General features: G+C 38.5%; 1 protein-coding gene across 2 annotated transcripts in view; it reads right to left on the bottom strand.

The window, feature by feature from the left end:
• Positions 1–22,137, bottom strand: part of LOC127430657 (polypeptide N-acetylgalactosaminyltransferase 10) — a 169,591-nt gene that overhangs the window by 79,394 nt on the left and 68,060 nt on the right. For both annotated transcript variants that reach the window (XR_007895466.1, XM_051680588.1), the window contains exons 4-7: positions 13,895–14,061; positions 4,811–4,996; positions 4,543–4,726; positions 2,378–2,495 (exon numbers count right to left, since the gene is read on the bottom strand). Coding sequence is in view for 1 of the 2 variants with exons in the window: in XM_051680588.1 (XP_051536548.1) it covers positions 2,378–2,495; positions 4,543–4,726; positions 4,811–4,996; positions 13,895–14,061 (655 nt within the window). In the remaining variant the exon portion in view is untranslated. The remainder of the gene's footprint in view (positions 1–2,377; positions 2,496–4,542; positions 4,727–4,810; positions 4,997–13,894; positions 14,062–22,137) is intronic.

Raw genomic sequence — 22,137 nt, 5'->3', positions numbered from 1 at the left:
TACAAGCGTTCCACAGTAATGATTTTCTGTCCTGAGTGTATTTAAGTTATCGACAAGGGGGCAGGGCTCAAGGGGGTAGTAGGACTGAAACCTTTTTCTCACGGAATACAATATCCGGCATTTCAATTGCCATTAAACCTGTAGATCAGTAGGTTTGAGGCAGAGATTAGTCTCAAAGCAAAAGTATATTTTATAGCTGTGAGCTGAATTGAATGTCATAAGTTAAAAATTACCAGGTACAGCTAAATAAAGCAAAGACAACATATCTTTCTACTGTGTTGTGCTTGCTAGTTCCAGTTTTTTAATTGAGTCAGAGCTCTTATGGCACTTTTCCACTGCACATTACGGTTCGACTCGACTCTGCTTGCTTTACTTTTCTGAGCTTGCTTTTCCACTGCAGTTTAGTGCAGCCTCAACGTGGGTGGGATTATAGGCTGATCGTCATAGTTGCGCCGTCTCTACTGCCGTGACATCATTTTAAACGCGACACAAATACACAACAAAGGAGCAATGGAGGATATCGAAGGAATGGTGTTCTTGATTCTCAGCATGTGGCTGTTTTTCACAGCAAGACAACAAAATTTGTTGCAAAAGAGGCTGACGGCAGCAAGACAAAATACCGCAAAAAAAAAAAAAAAAAACAGGAGAGTTTGGGAATTCATACACCAAAGCGCAGACGAGGACATCACTGTGTTAGCTCACAGACGACGCACGAGGGTAAGCTAACCTGCCATCTAGCTTATAGCAATGATGCTGGTAGTGATGGTTTTCTCTGACCAATCAGTGATCTGCAGGGTTTTGACGTCACATTTAGTATCAGCTTGGCTCGGCTCGCTTGGAACGCTTGGAAAAAAGTACCAGGTACAGTGGAAAACTCCCAAAAAGCGAGCAGAGTCGAGTCGAGCTGTACCGTGCAGTGGAAAAGCCCTATTACTCTCCCCAAATCTAGCTATTCATAGTCAGCTCTTAATAACAGATTGATAGTATCTTTATTGCACTTTTATCTTCTTTCTCTTGGGTTTCTCTAACAAAACAACAGGGCACCATGTGTTTACCTGACCACAAACAGCTGAGCTTTGGTTCTGAAGATGCCCAACACTTGAAATAGTTTCTCTGCTGTAACTCGCTATGTTGTCTCTGCTCCATACTCTCTGGCTGCATTAATAAAATAATGCGGGGAAAGATGGCAGTATCGCCATAGAAAAGAGTTCATGGTGGCAGAAAAAATGTTGGTTGCCACTAAAGCATGAGAATGCCTACTGCGTTTTAACTGAAAAATTTCACAGAATAATAAAATATACTGATTAAAATTAGTAATTTTAATAATTTAATGAGTTGTAAGACAAGAGTATTAGGCTAAAATAATATACTATAATTTTTAGTATAAAAATGGGTCACTGTGGCTGGAATGCATAATGTATAATAGAGTTATAAGTAAGAAGTAGCTCATTTAATAATGCATAAATTGTTTTCTCTGTTGTCACTATCATTAATCAGCATGGCTTGCGTATTTAAAGATACTGAGGGAGAACCGATCTTTTCCGGGCACAAAATAATAAATAGACATTTCAGTTAAGATATTTCTTAACATCGTATCCATATAATAACTTTACAACTGTTTGATCGTGACATATAGTGTCAGATAAAACTATTACCAGCAAAACTATGTGTATATTAATTGTGTTCATATAATTAGCCTCTAGCGACGGTTTAATTAGTTCCAAGATAAAAGGCGATTTAATGTTAGTAATTTTGGAGTACCAATAATCGTAAGTCAAAAAGGAAATTATATCTTACCATTATTGTTAGGTGAAAATGAGAATCCACTCTGCCAGTGTCATTCAGTCACTGTCTGTAAGTTTCTTCGCACTCAGGCGTGTTTAGAATTTTCAGACGTAAAAATCGAATTTGAATTATTTATGAAAATGGCCTTATGGGGGGGGGAGGGGGTCGGGTCCCTTAAATCTTAACTCCCAACCCCCCCAGTTTGAACACAGGCTAGTTCCATGCAAAAACAAACATTCATTGCAGCCAGGTCAGTCCGATACACTACCGAAAGATTGAACCCGTCAAAAAGAAGCATTGACTCCAAAGTTTGAAACATTCTAACAAATATCTAATTCGCTACATTATGACCTTTGGTGCACACCCAGCTCTATACTATTCACTTCGTTTAGCTTCAATGTTTGGTATGCTTGGTTAATGTGAACATTGCTTTATGAACTCGAGTGTACCAGCAAACCGCATCCGAGTCCACTTGAAAAGGTGGTCTAGGGTATGGTTCTTGTGAACTCCGGTACAGTCGTCTAGGGTATGATTCATGTGAACAATTCGAACCAAGTGAAAGCACCCTTATTCATTTTAAACAGACAGTTACCTTAAATGATATCTCATACTGTTCTCCTCCCCATATCTCCAGTCCAGTGTCATATCCTCCCAGTTCCCAGAACCACCTCCGGTCTACAGCAAAGAGACCGCCTGCCATTACAGGGGACCTTACAGCAAGAAAAAAAATAAAAAATAAAAATATGATGTCGAAGCCACAGCTCAATCTCAGTCTTATGGTGCTCAAGGGGTAACATACTACATGTAATTACTTCCAAAGCTTTGAATAGTCAAGCTCCTCCGTACAAAGCGACCTTCTATCACACTATAATCCATCATGTTCACTACAATCGCAAAATTTCAGAATGTTAATAAAAACTAAAATATAAAAATCCACAAAAGGAGGGAGACCCTTTTCCTATTTGGCTCCTAAACTATGGAATGTTCTTCCTAGCCTTGTTCGGGACTCAGACACACTCTCTCAGTTTAAGTCTAGACTAAAGACTAACCTATTCAGCCAGGCATACACCTAATCTATCCCTCAACTCACAGTTATGCTGCATTAGTCAGGTCTGTCAAAACCGAAAACACTTCTCATATTCTGTAACTCTGCTTAAAATAGACTGGCATCTACGCCAATATTATACTGTTTGTTTTTCTGTGTCATCCAGAACCTCATCTATGTTACAGAGCCTGCCAAATCCAGCCCAATGTCTACTCCCACTGCTATGGGTAGCTGAGTGATGACCACTAACTGCAGCATGTGCCAACCAGACAGGAGTCTGTAGTACAAACTTGTACTATACATAGATAACTGTTGTTGGCATTATATTCATGCTGTTTAGCCAGAGGGGAACTAGCCCCTTGGTGAGTCGGGTTTCTCCAAAGGAAAATTTTCTCTATTAACTAACATCTTACAGAGTTTTGTGTTCCTTGCCACTGTCGCCTTTTGCTTGCTCACTGGAGGTCAAAAGACAAATAATATTATATTTATGATAATAATATATTTTTTTAAGGCATAATTTATAATCACATTTTTCATCAAACCACACGATGATGACTTTAAGACATTATATCTTCATTTTCTGTTACTGCATAATTTTCTGTAAAGCTTCTTTGAATCGATGTGCATTGTGAAAAGCGCTATACAAATAAAAATGTATTGACTTGACAAATGACAAGTTGTACGAATAAGAAAAAAAACAGGAGAAATATAATTATAAATATATTTACATTTTACTGCTTAAAAATGCTACTAATGTAGACAAAGCTATTGTCATTAATGACCATGACAACATTGTGTATATTAACCTTAGACTTACTGAGAATATTAGACAATTTAAGTGGTAATGGAATACCCAAGACCTACTGTATAGGGCTCTTCACTACGTGCAAATATTTTAATGAGAACGGCAATTCTAAGAGCAATTTTCATGCACAAGTGGGCGTGGGTGGGAGTGATTGCACTTTCTGTGGATAGCAATGACTGAACCACCTCAGAATTAAATTGCACTTGACCAAACCCATTCACGCTTTGCACGAGCCATTTTGCCAACACTAACGGCTAAGACTTAGTGCACGATTGCACGAAAATACCAAAACTTCATGGCCATGCCCACTGACTTTGTGCGTATGGCATATCACATAGCACTGTGCTACAGATGTAAGGTCTTGAAATAGGGCTCTTAGAATGATATTTAAGTAATAATCGCACAAGCAAGAGTGCTGTTATTCTGAAATATCAGTACAGTTGTGACTGGGCCTTAGGCATTATGCCGCAGGTAGTATCACTGACGGAAATAGACAGTGATGTTTTATTGGGCAATTTAGCCCTGCCTTCAACATTTGTAATTTTATTTTTCCTATTTTGTACTGAAATATATTCTGTTCACATTAAAAATCTGGTCTCTACAGTGCATCAGCATGGGAGATTTAATGGTGTCTTTACTGCTCTGTCATACTCTGCATTAGTCTCACACACACAATCAATCAATATTCGAGCACATATTTCTAGGTGTTTCCTGTGTATGTGTACATTGCCTCAGTGCAGCATTAAAAACTCAGTGTAAACACACTATGTATATTTGACATTATGATGCGGTTTCTGTACGGAGTAAAATCACTCTATATGAACAATTTTAACAGAATATAAAAGGCTCATAATGGGGGTATAGGGTGTCTCGTATGCCAATGACTTTGTGTTAGGGTGCTACTCACTCAAAAGGGTCACTGGGGTCTAATCTCTGTAGTTGGGATGGAATTGGGATGCGTTTGTAGAACATCTCCCAGTCAAAAGCCCCACGCATGGCATCTCCGGCCTGAGTCTCATAGCCAAAGTTATCATGGTCAATCACGTCAATCATTGGACACACTATTGTCTTCCGGTTCAGGGCAATGCGATCTGATGGCGAAAAAGACAAAGAATTAATTGCAGTCAAATCATAACTGATGTGTTAGAACATCAACACTTAAAGGTGTCTCTTACCCAGTAAAGGGGGCAGCCAGTTGACATTGGCCTCACAGTGAGAGTCTAGAAATGTAATGACATCCCCTTTGGCAGCGGCAGCGCCCAACAGTCTAGTCCTGATCAGACCTTCACGCTTCTTGGTACGAAGAATACGCACCTTTGGTATCTGTACCATGTACTCCTCCAGAGAGGATTTCAGATGCTCTAATGGGATAAAGAGAAGTGATCATGACTGGCAGTATACTAATGAACACAGAGACATAAGAGATCAAGGATTGTACAAGCCCATTCACCATAATAAAAAAATATCTACCATGTCTCAAAAAATACAAATAATGTCAAACAAAGAAAAAGTAGAGTTTTGTAGGGGTGTGCAGTGAAGCAATTATCTGCATCTGTATTTGTTCATATGACAAAATTATCTGTATCTGTCTCTGTATTTGGATAGAACCAGGTGTGGGCGGGGCTTAAACAGGAAGTGCGTTAAAACTAAATGTTATCTTATGTTTATAGTTTCTATTAATAAAATATGCCATGTGTTTGCCTTTTCATAATAATAGCCTAATAATAATAATAATAATAATAATAATAATAATAATAATATTTATTATTATTATTTATAAATCTTTATAAATGTATCATTATTATTATTATTATTATTATTTAACTAAATAATAATGTTCCATCGTAAAAATTCCTGATAGATTTACGGGACTTTCACCTGTTTCTAGGCTATATTGATTAAATATATTTATTTTAATGCTTGAATTTGTATTTATTATTCATTGCAAAATGTATGCTTGACATTTCACATTTTGCTTGACACCTCCTGCCTCCAGTATGTGAGCATGGCACTTTTAACAGACTTTGAAATAGCCCTCTTATATTTACATGAATTGCTTCGGAATTCTTTAGAATAATGTCAAGACACTACTGATATAAAATTGTCAAGGGATATTTGGTATCTTAAATAGTGTTGCCATGGCAACACATTGATTGTTATTATTCCTTTCTTCCTATATTTGGGTGTTTTTGAGGCACTTGGGATGCTTAAAATTTCATGACATTTTGCACACATCAGAGTTGTTGGCCATTAGGGCTGGGTAAAAGTTCACGCAAGGGCATGTGGGGGGTTCGCGCATGGGCATGTTATTATTATTTTCATGGTTTTCGGTACTTTTGGGGTACTTAACATGAGTAAAAATTCTTGAAATTTTGCACACACATCAGAGTCGTCAGCCATTAGTGCTGGGCAAAGTTCTTCTGTGTGCATTGTGTGATTTTGATAAAAATTCAGCTGTATGTTTGGTAATGGGGGCTGTAGGATCTTATGGGCAGAAGAATTATTCATTTCTATGCTGAAGGAACTTAAAAGGAGAATCAACACAGCATTACACCAAGATGGCATTCCGGGAAATGCCTCTAAGCATTAAGAAACCAGGAATGTGGGCTGGCGTCAAGGAGACTAGCCGAAGCCTGCATCTGGCCAATAAAACTGTCAACGAACCAAGGGCAGATCTGTCCGAACACCTAACCCTACTTAGAAAACCCCCACAACTGGCATACACATTCCAAGAGGTAGATGAAGAACCGTCACCATGAAAACCCCCATGGAAAGCTAAGACACTCCTTTGTCCTTCGATTTAACCAATTTTACACACTTAAAATGAGACATTTTCTGTGTCACATGCTAAAACTGTATGAGATGAGAGAGCTTGAAAACCGTTTTACTGTCTTTGGAAGGATCCCTTTGAACTCTTTTGTAGGATATCTCATCTTAATCCATGAACATTTCACACAAAGTCACAGTACTTCGCTGATTTAACCCTATAAAATGTGATATAAAATGTATGAACATGTAGAACATGTACTTTTTAAATAGGAAACGATTGTCCTCACACACAAAGGATCATCAGTCACCTTCAGAAGGAGGGACAGAAAGATGAAGATATCTGGAAAGACATTTCTGATTGGCTCATGACACATTTGGGGTGTAGCCAGTCTCAACAGTACAAAGCATCCCCACCTCGGACAAACCCTATATTCCTCTTCCTTGCCTCTCTTCATCCTCCTGCTTCCTTTCTTGCTCTTGTGGCTTTTAGCCTTCTCCGGCGCCCCTCAATTTCCGTACAACATAGAGTCCAGGAAAAGCTCGGAATGCAGAGTTCCGAGGAAACTCTTTTCACTCTCTGCTCTATGACTCACACACGTGATGGGAGTCACGAGTCTCCCTGGTGGGAGGCCTCGCTTCAAAGCCACCTCATCATCCCAGCAACAAACTACCACAATCTTAACAGAGGTCTAAAACATCAACGGAACAATCAGAACTTTCCACTGACACAGCCAAAGAAACAAATCAACGCAAGGAAATGCAACGACACACAAGTACATCTCCAGAATTTTGCTGGAAGTGCTGGTGTTTTATTTAAATACTTCGGGTAATCCGATTGCAAATCGAGGTATATTAAAAGAACTATTGAATGGTTCTCAAGGCATTGTCTATAGACTCCACGAAGTTTTTCTGTACCGATCATTTCCATTCACCTTACCAACCTGTTTATGTTTTTCTATATGTGTTAGTTAGTGTTATGTTAGATTAGCAATACAGTCTTGTTTGTATTCATTATATTATGATGAATAATATTATTTCATTATTATTATTATTTTCAATAAGCCATGAGAATAGTATTACTTCAATATGTGAATGAATAATAATTCCCTTTTTAAAGCTTATTCCTTACAATAGAAATTATGAGCGGATACAAGGAGCCGTTGTATTACATTTTAATTGTGGAGAATTTTATTGATTTCTAATCTGATCTATTATACAATTCCTTACATATTATGGTGGGTGTACACGGACACTTTAATCCATACCGTGCGCAATTATACTGCCAAAGTTCCTATTGCTAAAGGCTATTATGGGACACAGTCATAGTGCCACCAACTGGCAGCAGGAAGTATGGCACGTTTAACAGACTTTGAAATAGCCCTCTTGTGTTTACATGAATTGCAGTCACATCCAATGTGATTAGTCCCCAAGACTAAACATGCATCTCAATTTTGATCAAAATCACACATTGCACACAGAAGATATGTGACACTTCCTATTTCTCATTTTAGCCATTAATTTAAGACAAGACTGTATTGCTTAAACTTCCTGTTTCCCATTTTTTGCCATAAATGTATTGCTTCGCCATGGCGACACAAAATCCGTTTGCAACTTATCATCTACAATATCTGGCCGACACTTCAGAGCTCTGAGCACCAGAACCGTCAGGCACAGGAACAGTTTCTTCCCTCAGGCTATCCATCTCATGACCAGTTAAATTGCCCCATTGAGCAATAACTATGTGCAATACACAGTTTAGTCTTTCTTATATTTATCCAACACATCCAACCTCTTCTGCCATTTCATTCCTCTGAAAAAAAAAAAACAAACAAAAAAAAAAAAAACATTTGAAGATTTGTATTTACACTGTACAAAACAGATTGTATTAGATTTGCACTACCCATGTGTATGTGTGTATGTATGTATGTGTGTGTCTGTACATATGTGTATAATTATTATTTTTTTTTTAATTATTATCTATGTCTTGCAGCTGTTTTTGTATTGTTTTTGTATTGTTGTACACTGGAAGCTCCTGTCACCAAGACAAATTTCTTGTATGTGTAAGCATACTTGGCAATAAAGCTCATTCTGATTCTGATCTTGGCATGATGTTGCACAAATTTGGTGCCAGTCACATGAATACCCTAGGAGGAGCATTTAAAAGTCCAGAGCCTGCGATTTTCAGAAAATCCAAAATGGCCAACTTCCTGTTGGGCGGAGCTAATGACTGTATGAAATTTGTCCGGCTTGGTGAGAACGATATATGTACCAAGTTTGGTGACTACAGGTGAAAATGGGGGTGCTACAGAGTTAAACATCTATAGCTTTAATGTTTATCTCTGCTTTGGAGTCGTGAGTTGCAACAGAGGCAGGTAATAGCACACGCTCAATCGCTTTCTTTCTCTCTCTCAAACACATCACTGTTTCTCTAATATCTTGTTAGAAACAGCTCAAGCCATCGTTACTAGTTCTAAAGTAACATTTCCTGTGTGGCCCTAAATCAGCAAGGCTGTAATTACCTGTGGCCGAATCACAGCCGTGCTGATATAGGACCACACAGCACTGTTGCTCGTGTGATATTGCTTTTATAATGATTTAAACTCATGCAACATTGTACATTGACCTTTTTTGAATTTTTTTTACCACTACAAGAATCATTAAAGACTTGCCAGTCCAACTACCCCTCAACTGCTGTGGTAGACCAAATGAGTTCCTCATGGGTTTCATCACTGACAAAGCCAACATACTAATATTCTATTTAAATGTATTATGAGGCTTGTCAAAGCATCCTTTACTAAAGCAAAGTATTGTAATCTCACACACTAAAGAAATATCACACAAGCAAGAGCTCTGTTGGTCTGTAGGCTATGTCTGCATGGCTATGATTCGACCATAGATGCTGAGTGCTGCAAGTAATCACAACTGTCCTAATACAGTACATATGCCCTTGTTACTACATTAACTTCTTAGAAACAGCCCAAGCCACTTTTGCTAGTTCTAAACTGTCACTTTCGAATTAGTAACAAGCTTCTGTGTAACTTTAATACAAGCAACGAAAGCTTGAGCTGTTTCAAGATCCTGAATCCATGGAGTAACATAGTAGTTGCACACAGGAGCATTTCTGTGACGCTTAATGTTTTTCCTTATTTATTTACTTCTTCGTTGAACTGTTGTAAAAAAACAGTATCACATTCTCAGTCATTCTGTTGATCCGTGAATATCCATCAGACAAGTAAACTGGTCATTCACTTGTCAGAGTAAAAAAGTTACTTGTTTAGAGGGAAAAAATTAAATGGTTTTCTGTTGTATGTTTTCTAAAATTATGAAAGATGCCCAACCTAATAGTATACCTATGCAATCAACTCAATTATAAGTCCAAGTTATGATACTTGAGGGCAAAATTTATACTAAATACTAAAACATTTACATAATACTTAACATTTTTACAATAATCTCACCCAGGGGCGCAGGAACCGAGGGGGGCCACTTTCAACAAACAACTCAACTGAACTTCAGCCGACATGAAAACACATCTGCTGCACATATTTTACATAGTACGGCATGACGGGTATTGGAATGGAAATGACTACCACCAAGGAATCATTACTTTCCTACCAATGACAGACAAAAATGACCGCACTGTTGGCTTATTCAAACAGGATCTCACCTAACTCAAAGGAACACTAATCGAACTCCCTCACTAATCTCATTTTTATTTTAGCACCTGATATTCATTTAAATAGATGAACGTGCCATTTTGCCCTTTGCACTAAGAAAAGTGAAAAAAATACAGACGTCTGATTAGTCTACCACTGACCTACCAAAGCCCTGGACCATGAATAATAATAATAAAAAAAGCCCCAAAACATGAATAAACCAAAAAAAAAAAAAAAGCCCCGGATCATGAGTGAAAGTAGATGAGTGCGCTGGCTAGCTGTCACTGCCATTCTATGTTGTTTGTAGACGTGTGTAGTAGAACCATAAGGAGATGTTCCCTTATACACAAGTTCAGGTGTTTAAGTAAGTAGTTATAATTTACGTGATATGATTTACATGTTAGTCGTAGAATGACCATATACTGTTTGCACAATTGTATCAAGCTTACCAAGTAAAATAACGGGGTTTAACATTCAATGTGGGTTTCGGTTTATTCTTCTTTCAAGAGGGAAATTTGTCTTAATTCACAGTAAGACAAGATTGATATCGAAGATCGGTCAAAGTCAAATATTGCTTTGTATCCTATTACTGGGGATGAGGAAATAATTCAGTGCATCCGGAAAGTGTTCACAGCGCTTCACTTTTTCCACATTTTGTTATGTTTCAGCCTTATTCCAAAATGGATTAAATTCATTATTTTCCTCAAAATTCTACAAACAATACCCCATAATGCCAACGTGAAAGAAGTTTGTTGGAATCTTTGCAAATTTATTAAAAATAAAAAAAAATAAAAAAATCACATGTACATAAGTATTCACAGCCTTTGCTAAATACTTTGTTGAAGCACCTTTGGCACCAATTACTGCCTCAGGTATTTTTGAGTATGATACTACAAGCTTGTCACACCTATTTTTGGGCAGTTTCTCCCATTCTTCTTTGCAGGACCTCTCAAGCTCCATCAGGTTGGAAGGGGAGCGTCAGATCTCTCCAGAGATGTTCAATCGGGTTCAAGTCTGGGCTCTGGCTGGGCCACTCAAGGACATTCACAGAGTTGTCCCGTAGCCACTGCTTTGTTATCTTGGCTGTGTGCTTAGGGTCGTTGTCCTGTTGGAAGATGAACCTTCGCCCCAGTCTGAGGTCCAGAGCGCTCTGGAGCAGGTTTTCATCAAGGATGTCTCTGTACATTTCTGCATTCATCTTTCCCTCGATTTTGACTAGTCTTCCAGTTCCTGCTGCTGAAAAAAATCCCCACAGCATGATGCTGCCACCACCATGCTTCACTTTAGGGATGGTATTGGCCAGGTGATGAGCGGTGCCTGGTTTCCTCCAGACATGACGCTTGCTATTCAGGCCAAAGAGTTCAATCTTTGTTTCTCATGGTCTGAGAGTCCTTCAGGTGCCTTTAGGCAAACTCCACGTGGACTGTCAGTGCCTTTTACTGAGGAGTGGCTTCCGTCTGGCCACTCTACCATACAGGCCTGATTGGTGGAGTGCTGCAGAGATAGTTGTTCTTCTGGAAGGTTTTCCTCTCTCCAGAGAGAAACACTGGAGCTCTGTCAGAGTGACCATCGGGTTCTTGGTCACCTTCCTGACTAAGGCCCTTCTCCCCCGATCGCTCAGTTTGGCCGGACGGCCAGCTCTAGGAAGAGCCCTGGTGGTTCCAAACTTCTTCCATTTATGGATGATGGAGGCCACTGTGCTCATTGGGACCTTCAATGCTGCAGAAATTTTTCTGTACCCTTCCCCAGATCTGTGCCTCGATACAATCCTGTCTCGGAGGTCTACAGACAATTCCTTGGACTTCATGGCTTGGTTTGTGCTCTGACATTCACTGTTAACTGTGGGACCTTATATAGGCCGGTGTGTGCCTTTCCAAATCATGTCCAATCAACTGAATTTACCACAGGTGGACTCCAATCAAGTTGTAGAAACATCTCAAGGATGATCAGTGGAAACAGGATGCACCTGAGCTCAATTTTGAGTGTCATGGCAAAGGCTGTGAATACTTATGTACATGTGATATTTTTTGTTTTTTATTTTTAATAAATTTGCAAAGATTTCAAAAAAACGTATTTCACTTATTCATTATGGGGTATTGTTTGTAGAATTTTAAGGAAAATAATGAATTTAATCCATTTTGGAATAAGGCTGTAACATAACAAAATGTGGAAAAAGTGAAGCGCTGTGAATACTTTCCGGATGCACTGTACCTCTTCAACTCACACAATGTTAAATGCAATATGCTGCTTTAAAATCAGTATAAAATACAGGGCATATTGTGCTTGCATAACTTTGTTGAATGCAGACACAAACAATAAAAGACTATCAAACGATTTAGTAAATACATAAAAAGGAGGAACCCATACACAAGAACACGCATTTGAACCATACAGTGTTCCAGTAGTATCCGAAACCGAAGACACTTGCCTCATCAAATGTATGTGTCAGCTGTGAATATGATGCCAAGTTAACAGTCTCTCTCTGTGCCGGTGGTGTGGAAGCAGATTTGAATCTCTTTAGTAAGATTATGTCAACATTCTAACTATGTAAGGAGGCTGTTTTTGACTAATATTTATGTAGATAAATAACTAGTCAGTCACCGTGATTTCTTGGAAGCTGGTCTAGTATATATTGGCCATGTCTGACTGCGGAATGCTGTCGTGATGATGTCACAACCAGCCAGGTTAAAAAACAGTTTGCAAGTGCACATGGGGACAAAAATCTTCTCAAGACATCAGCCATGAAGTTAAAGCTCAGTCGCAAATGGGTCTTCCAAATGGACAATGACCCCAAGCATACCTCCAAAGTTGTGGCAAAATGGCTCCAGGACAACAAAGTCAAGGTATTTGAGTGGCCATTACAAAGCCCTGACCTCAATCTGATATAAAATTTGTGGGCAGAACTGAAAAAGCATGTGCGAGCAAGGAGGCCTACAAACCTGACTCAGTTACATCAGTTCTGTCTGGTGGAATGGGCCAAAATTCCAGCAACTTACTGTGAGAAGCTTGTGGAAGGCTACCCAAAACGTTTGACCTTAGTTAAACAATTTAAAGGCAATGCTACCAAATACTAACAAACTTTAAAATTTAAAGTTTTGCATAACGAAGTATAGCACAATTTTCTTCCTAGTCTCTCATGGAGACTCGTGGATTCAGCACTCTGCTCACCTTTTAAAGTATACTTTATTTAACTGTGCGTGCATACACAAGTGGTTAGAGCATACACGCTACAACTGCATTGAGATACTGGACTATTTCTCTTCAGTAGTTTAAACCCATTAATATGTCTTTATAGTCCTTCAGACTCGAGTTATACAAACGTAGGTCTCTCCTGACCTCCTCATACACGCATTCTTGACGTGAACATACACTGTTGCTATTTCCACCTTCGTCTTCTATTGTTTACCAGCGATTACATCTTCTTGTGCTCCTTTGTGATAGCAATGGCTCATCTGTGAGTGTTGCCACCTTGTGGACCAACTATTACATGCAAATAATTCCAGACGCATGCGCACTCTGCGTGTTCAGAGTACACGCGGTTAGAAAAATCGTCTGCGTGTGTTCAGTGCTGGAGCACTCTGCTGATGATGAAATTTGCGTCATGCGTGCTGTGCGCAGACGTCTGACCGAAGTATACAGTACTTTGGGCTTTAGGGCTGAGTGAACACACCCCAAACTGGGATTCTGTAACCGATAACTGCAATTAAGCAATGTTTGGTTTAATCAACAGAGTTTAGAGTTAATGTTAGAGAACTTTAAGCATGCTTTCTAGATTATCACCCAGGAAATGCAAATGTAGTTAATCTTCATGTTGTATGTATGGCTAAATTGTACCTTTGTCACTGAAGTCATCCACGAGTATGATCTCAGCGATGAGTTGTGGTGGCGAGCGGTTGAGAATACTGTGTACTGTGCGCAGCAGTGATGACCAGCCCTCATTGTGGAAGGGGATGATGATGCTTGTATTGGGAAGTTTTTCTGCATACAGCTTCAACTTGCAACTGCACACAACACAAACATTCACAAATTCATTTAGTCTACACTGCACCAAAGGTAACAGCATATTCCTATCATGTGACTGAACTATGAACTATTTTATTGTTTATTATCATAAACAATAAAAAAGCATCTATATAACCATGATATAATTAATTGGCATTATGATGAAATATTATTAATTACTATATTTGTAAATTTTCTGGTGTAAAGTGCAACTGGTGAAACTTATATAAAATTGTTAATTAGACACACAAACGGCAATACAATAAAACAATCGCTTCTGTTTAGAAACAAAGCAGCCTACAGTGCAAGCGAGCTAATAAGGAGCGATCTAGTTTTGCTTCGTCACATCACACAGGATGTGGTGCTTATAATACAGGCTGTAATACACTACCAGTCAAAAGTTTTGAAACACTTAATAATTTTTTTCTTCACATTTTAGAATAATAGTAAAGTCATCAAAACTATGGAATAACATAAATGGAACTATGGGAATTATGTTGTGACTAAAAATCCAAAATCAAAACTGTGTTATATTTTAGCATCTTCAAAGTAGTCACCCTTTGCCTAGAATTGTCAGACATGTACTCTTGACATTTTCTCTTGAGGTATCACCCTGGGATGCTTTTTAAACAGTATTGAAGGAGTTCCCGTCTATGTTGGGCACTTATTGGCTGCTTTTCTTTATTATTTGGTCCAAGTCATCAATTTCAAAAACATTTTATTTATTTATTTATTTTTTAGTTTTTATAATGAAATAAATTAATATGGTGGTACAATTATATTTTTGTCTACAAAACAAATGTCAAACATTTAAGCATACGCCTTCAGATCAAACGATTTTTAAGATCATGTGAAACATTTCAGTCAAGTGTTTCAAAACTTTTGACCAGTAGTGTATACAGGTGTTCTCAGGATATCTACAGGTTCTCTGCCTTGTGAATTATTCAATTATAGGAGTTGAAGTTACACAGTACATATCATAGGCTTCCTGTACAATATCTAAATGCAGGTTAGTTTTGAGCTGACTGATCTGGGTTCTTGCATATTATTGTTAATGTGAATATGTAACTTAGATGAACTTGATTTAATGCTATCATAATTTAATTAATACTTTATATTCCTCGAACCACACTACTAATATATTAATAATATTTCATTACCTTCCCTGTCTCTACGTCGACAAACCCGTCCTGAGGTTTTCAGAACCAGTCAGCTCCAGCTACACGTCCAGCCTTGCTTTTCAATGAAGGTAAATCAGTAGCAAAACTCGAGAGCTTGCATATTTGGATTTGAGAACTTGTACAATAAATATGTGTACTCGTAAGTTGAAATATACACTCACAGCACCGATGTGAAAACTTGTAAAATAAAAAATTTAAGTTGAATGTTGCAATCTGCACTCACAGACAATAATTCAAAGCCTGTGTTTTGAATTCACAATTGCAGACAAGTAGTCACAAATGTGTAAAATTACATTCACATAAATACAACTACAGACATAAACTTATAAATAAATCAAAATTGTAATTGAATCTGACAGCTAGCAATTACAGTATAATCTATTGAATTTTCTGAGAAGGCTTGAATTACTGAGAAAAAAATATATGAACTACATTGTCCATACATAGTTAAGAGGCTTTTTAAAATTGTCAAATCAATTTAAGATTGAAAATCTTAAGATTTTGCCAAACAAACAGAATTATTAAGTTTCTGACGAAATTTCTCATGCTTTCTCAGAGTCTATTCTCATTTATTCTCAAACATTGGTCAATTTGGTATTTGTACTTGCTCTCCACAACAACAACAACAACAACAACAACAAAACACTGTTCTGAAAGATCATCTTTTGGCAGTGTCATGGGTAGTTATAAACATACAACACTGTCATGCACATAACCTATGAACAGTAATTAATTAGAAGATACTATATCAATGAAACAAAGCAGGTTAATAATGTTACCAAAAATTTTTTTATAATGTGCAAAATGACTTTTCTATGCTCTTTGGCAATTCACATTGAATGAATCAGCCGAAAAGGCAAGTGAAATTATTCACATGCACGTGCACATCCCCAGTTAACACAATCCACACAGGTGGCATTTCATTGGCTAGGCATCAACAGATTAAACGACTTCATTGACCCCTCCTCCACTGAACACTGGTCTTGTTCTCTTGCATCAGTATTTACAAGTGCACGAGTGAATTTTGCTACAGGTTTTTTCACAAAAGTGGTTGCAAAAGTCAAGGCGTAAAGCTTTGAAGTTGCAGTGCCAGATTTGAGAGGTTGTAAGTTTGTGGTTGTACTGCGAAAATGAATTAAAGTACAAAAGTTAATGTGTAATATAAGTTTAAGTCTGTAGTTGTATTTATGTGAATGTCATTTTACACATTTGTGACTAGTTGTCTGTGAGTGCAGATTGCAACATTCAACTTCAAATTTTTATTTGACAAGTTTTCACATCGGTACTGTAAGCGTAAGTTTCAACTTATGAGTACAACTATTTATTGTACAAGTTCTCAAATCCAAATATGCAAGCTCTCAACATTTGCTAATGATTTACCTTCATACTTTCCACTCCCGCTGCAAATGGTTACCGATCAACGATTGCTGGCTGCAGCCTGTACCAGCCAGACTGCGAGGGGAGCTTTGATGTTCACTGCCTGTATCACTTTGAAATGAACTTTACAGAAATTGAACTACAGCAGACTACCAGCTAGACAGCAATGGACACTTCACTGACCACTGCCAGCATCACTTAGGTCTCTTAGAATGGACTTTAAAAAACAATAAACCACTGCCAACCACCAGCCAGACAACTAGGCGACTTCACTGACCACGGCCTGCATCACTTCAGAGAAAATGAACTAATGCCAACTACCAGCTAGACAGCAACGGACACTTTACTGACCACTGCTTGCATCATCTTGGTCTCTCAGGATGGACTTGACAGAGAATAAACTACTAACAACTGCTTAACTGCTTAACTGATACTCCACCAACCACTGGAGTGGTGGTGGTGTAGTGGCCTAAAGCACATAACTGGTAATCAGAAGGCTGCCGGTTTGATCCCCACAACCACCACCATTGTGTCCTTGAGCAAGGCACTTAACTCCAGGTTGCTCCAGGGGGACTGTCCCTGTAATAAGTGCACTGTAAGTTGCTTTGGATAAAAGCGTCTGCCAAATGCATAAATGTAATGTAAATGTAATCTCTTCAGTCTCTTAAAATTGAATTTACAGATAATAAACTAATGTCAATTAAAGCCTTCCAACCAGCCCGACAGCAAGAGATACTTCACCAACTGCTGCCTACATCCCTGGAGTCAATTTTTTGGGATAAACTACAAAGACTCTTAATTAATATCCTTACAATTTAACCATTACAGTTGTAAACATCTTACTGCAATATTGAAAATTTTTATTACATGAATACATTATTTGGATTGCACATACTATATATATATATATATATATATATATATACACATACAGATGAGGTAGCATAATTAAAATTGCAGTTACGATTGTTTTACTACAAACTTTGAGACGAAACTAAAACTACTTATCAGCTAACATAGCATACTGATACACACATACAGCTACATAATACCGAACTATACCAGACAGTTTACTGTTGTACTGCACTGTTATGTTGCACTATTGTGTGTTTTGAGTGTCATATGTTGTACTGCGAATAAGAAACAAGCATATTTGCTTAAATTTATCCTGTATACCTGAATTTTAGTATAAAGAGAAGATCGACTGAATTTATTTGAAAGTTACGAAGCAAGGTAGCTTGCAATTCGTCAGCGTTACCAGGCAAGATCAAGTTAGCTAAAATTACACAGATCAGTCCTCATGGCACTATATTTCACATGCTTTGCAGTTATGTAAGCTTACCTGTCCAGTAAGAAGGAGGTTTTGATCCCCAAAACCGAACGAAGGTCCCTCCAAGAATCAAATGCCCTGCCGATGTTCACTCTAGTTTTCGCTCGACCACGATCACATTTCCGCTTAGCCAGACGGGATTCAGTAGATAAATGTTTTTTTTTTTTTTTTTTGGCTTACTCAGAGTTTGTGTAGGAGTCGGTGTTGTGTTTGGAGCCGGACGTTTGCTGGATTCCATCTCTAAGATAATGTTACCTAGTGTTGCAGTTTGTTGTCGCTGTTGAATAGCAGAAGAAAAGCTATTACTGACTGAGGCAAGGCTCTCGGGAGCACGCATAAACGTCACATCCTTTGGATTTTCCCGGCAAAAGCGACCCGTTCCCTTCGCATGAAAATCAGTCTACAGGATTTAATAGGCAACCTAGGAAGTCCAGAAAGGGCTCATTTTTTAAGTTGTGTTACATGCCATTCACACATTGGCAAAAAAAAAAAGAAAAAAAAAAAAGGCAAATATTACATGAAAATTGTTACATATTAATGTTTAACATCTAGTAAACCTGGTGTGTCTACTATAGTATATATGTATTTCAAATGACTATAAAATTTTATTTTACAAGACCACTTCACATGACGACTATATGAATAAACAAATTTGGTTGTTTGAAACACATTTTATATTCATTACTGAAATAACTACTGGAATATTCATTTTTCAACCTTTTAATATTTAATATTAAATTATGAAATGATGAAAAGTGCAACCAATTTCACTAGTAGACTTTTGCACACCACTGTATATGTGCTAAAAAAAAAAAAAGAAGAAAAAAAAAACATTTCCAAAACAGACACAAACACAAAATAACAAATGATCAATCAAAAATCAAGTAGTGTGCACACATACTGTAGATAATTATACAAATAACAGAGAAACCTTTTCAGTAAAATGGTACGATCTTTGCATCTTTGCTTTTGATGAGAGTGGTCCTGGAACCACTTTTTTAATTAACTTTAATACAGACTTGGTGCTGCATGGCAGTGGATGTCAGAAAGGGGGGCACAGTTGGATACATATTTTGTGATTTTTTTTACAAAACATAACTGACCTGTATGAGGGGGCACGCTGACTGAAGTTGCTCTAGAGAACGGTGCTGCTCTTAGATATGCCCCCTCAACCAGGGTCTGCTACTGTCTAGAGAGAAGCATAATGAACTTGAAAGTTGTTTTGAGCAAGTACACTCACTAAATGATGCAGAAAAACATGACCTCAAGACCAGATTAATATGCACTACTGGGTGGATGTCCCACAGGCTCAATAAATAAGATTAAGTTGGTTCAAAATGCAGCAGCTAGAGTGCTTACAAGAACCAGGAAATATGATCATGTCATCTCATTTTTATCATCACCTACATTGACTGCCTGATAGGTTTTAATTTTAAAATTCTGCTACTTATAAAACTTTGAATGGTCTAGCTCCTCAGTACCTCCGTAACCTTCTATCAAACTATAATCCATCACGTTCACTAATATCTCAAAACTCCGGCCTGTTGATAGTACATAGAATATCAAAATCCACAAAAGGAGGTAGATTATTTTCTTATTTGACCTAAACTATGGAATAGCCTTCCTAGCATTGTTCGGGATAAAGACACACTCTCTCAGTTTAAGTCTAGACTAAAAACTCTCTTTAACCAAGCATACACTTAATGTATCCCTCAATAAGTAGTTACAATATGCTGCATGTTTTAAATTTAAGTGTATGGCATCTACTGTATGCTAATATATCCCTGTCTCATCCTCGGGATACCTATTCCGAGGTTACCAGAGCCTTTCAGATCCAGCTTCAGTCCAGCATGATGTTCCACTCCCACCGCTATGTATTGCCGAGCGATAACTATTAACTGCAGCCTGTGCCAATCAGACAGCGAGGTGTGCTTCATGGACTACTGTCTGCATCACTTCAGGCTACTTTGATATACTTCACAGACAATGAACTGCTGCCAACTATCAGCAAGCGTGCAAGGCACACTTCACTGACCACTGCCTGCATTATCACAGTCTTTATGATGGACTTTACAGAGAATAAACTGCAACCAACCAAGTATTTGCCAGTTTAAAGCACAAGTAACACTTTACTGACCATTGCTTGCATCACTTCAATCTCTTAAAATGGAAGGCAACAGACAATAGACATGACCAACTCATTGCCATAATTATACGCTAGATTTCATTCTGTCATATGGAGTTGATATTGATAATATAGCAATTCTGCCATAGAGTGATGCCATCTCAGATCATTCTTGTCTCTTTTATGTTGAGCTTAGCTAAGGTCACTTAATTGAAAACACTTTATTGTTTGGGTAAAACTATTCTTTCGACCACTAAAGATAGCTTCACTAATATTCTTCCTGACCTGTATCAAATATTAAAGGGTTAGTTCACCAAAAAAAGAACATTCAGTCATTGTTTACTCACTCCTGTGTTGTTGTAACCCCATTTGACTTTTATTTTCATAACACAAAGGGAGAAATTGTAAAAAAAATATTGTGCTCAGTGATGTCATAATATGGCAGTTACTGGTGACCACCTCTTCAAGCTTCAAAAGCACACAAAAGTATAATTCAGAAGTCTAATAAATTATTCCATGAGACTCATGATTGTTCTGAAATCAAACGATTAGGTTTGTGATAAACCGAAACCTAATGTATTATTTAGAGAATCTTTTGAATGACTGTTGCTCTCCTCTGTGCATTCATGAGACTGCATGAAAGCAGTATCTGTCAAGAAATGGGGCGTTCAAGCGAATTTTTTTTTAAATCTAAAAACAGGTCCACCACAGCGATAGAAACAACATAACACAACCGCACACAAACCAGAGCTTACTAAATTTACCAAATACACTATATTGCCAAAAGTATTCGCTCACCCATCCAAATAATTGAATTCAGGTGTTCCAATCACTTCCATGGCCACAGGTGTATAAAATGAAGCACCTAGGCATGCAGACTGCTTCTACAAACATTTGTGAAAGAATGGGCAGCTCTCAGGAGCTCAGTGAATTCCAGCATGGTACTGTGATAGGATGCCACCTGTGCAACAAGTCCAGTCGTGAAATTTCCTCGCTACTAAATATTCCACAGTCAACTGTCAGTGGTATTATAACAAAGTGGAAGCGATTGGGAATGACAGCAACTCAGCCACGAAGTGGTAGGCCACGTAAAATGACAGAGCAGGGTCAGCGGATGCTGAGGCGCATAGTGCGCAGAGGTCGCCAACTTTCTGCAGAGTCAATCGCTACAGACCTTCAAAGTTCATGTGGCCTTCAGATTAGCTCAAGAACAGTGCGTAGAGAGCTTCATGGAATGGGTTTCCATGGCCGAGCAGCTGCATCCAAGCCATACATCACCAAGTGCAATGCAAAGCGTCGGATGCAGTGGTGTAAAGCACGCCGCCACTGGACTCTAGAGCAGTGGAGACGCGTTCTCTGGAGTGACGAATCACGCTTCTCCATCTGGCAATCTGATGGACGAGTCTGGGTTTGGCGGTTGCCAGGAGAACGGTACTTGTCTGACTGCATTTTGCCAACTGTGAAGTTTGGTGGAGGGGGATTATGGTGTGGGGTTGTTTTTCAGGAGCTGGGCTTGGCCCCTTAGTTCCAGTGAAAGGAACTCTGAATGCTTCAGCATACCAAGAGATTTGGGACAATTCCATGCTCCCAACTTTGTGGGAACAGTTTGGGGATGGCCCCTTCCTGTTCCAACATGACTGCGCACCAGTGCACAAAGCAAGGTCCATAAAGACATGGATGAGCGAGTTTGGTGTGGAAGAACTTGACTGGCCTGCACAGAGTCCTGACCTCAACCCGATAGAACACCTTTGGGATGAATTAGAGCGAAGACTGCGAGCCAGGCCTTCTCGTCCAACATCAGTGTCTGACCTCACAAATGCGCTTCTGGAAGAATGGTCAAAAATTCCCATAAACACACTCCTAAACCTTGTGGAAAGCCTTCCCAGAAGAGTTGAAGCTGTTATAGCTGCAAAGGGTGGGCCGACGTCATATTAAACCCTATGGATTAAGAATGGGATGTCACTTAAATTCATATGCGTCTAAAGGCAGATGAGCGAATACTTTTGGCAATATAGTGTATGTCTGATGAGTTTGTAGTCGGACAATAGATGCATTTCTATGC

The sequence above is a fragment of the Myxocyprinus asiaticus genome, chromosome 40, assembly GCF_019703515.2.
Source record: "Myxocyprinus asiaticus isolate MX2 ecotype Aquarium Trade chromosome 40, UBuf_Myxa_2, whole genome shotgun sequence".
Taxonomy (NCBI): domain Eukaryota; kingdom Metazoa; phylum Chordata; class Actinopteri; order Cypriniformes; family Catostomidae; genus Myxocyprinus; species Myxocyprinus asiaticus.
Note: the sequence above shows the minus strand (reverse complement) of the source record. Positions and strands in the feature narration are given on the sequence as shown.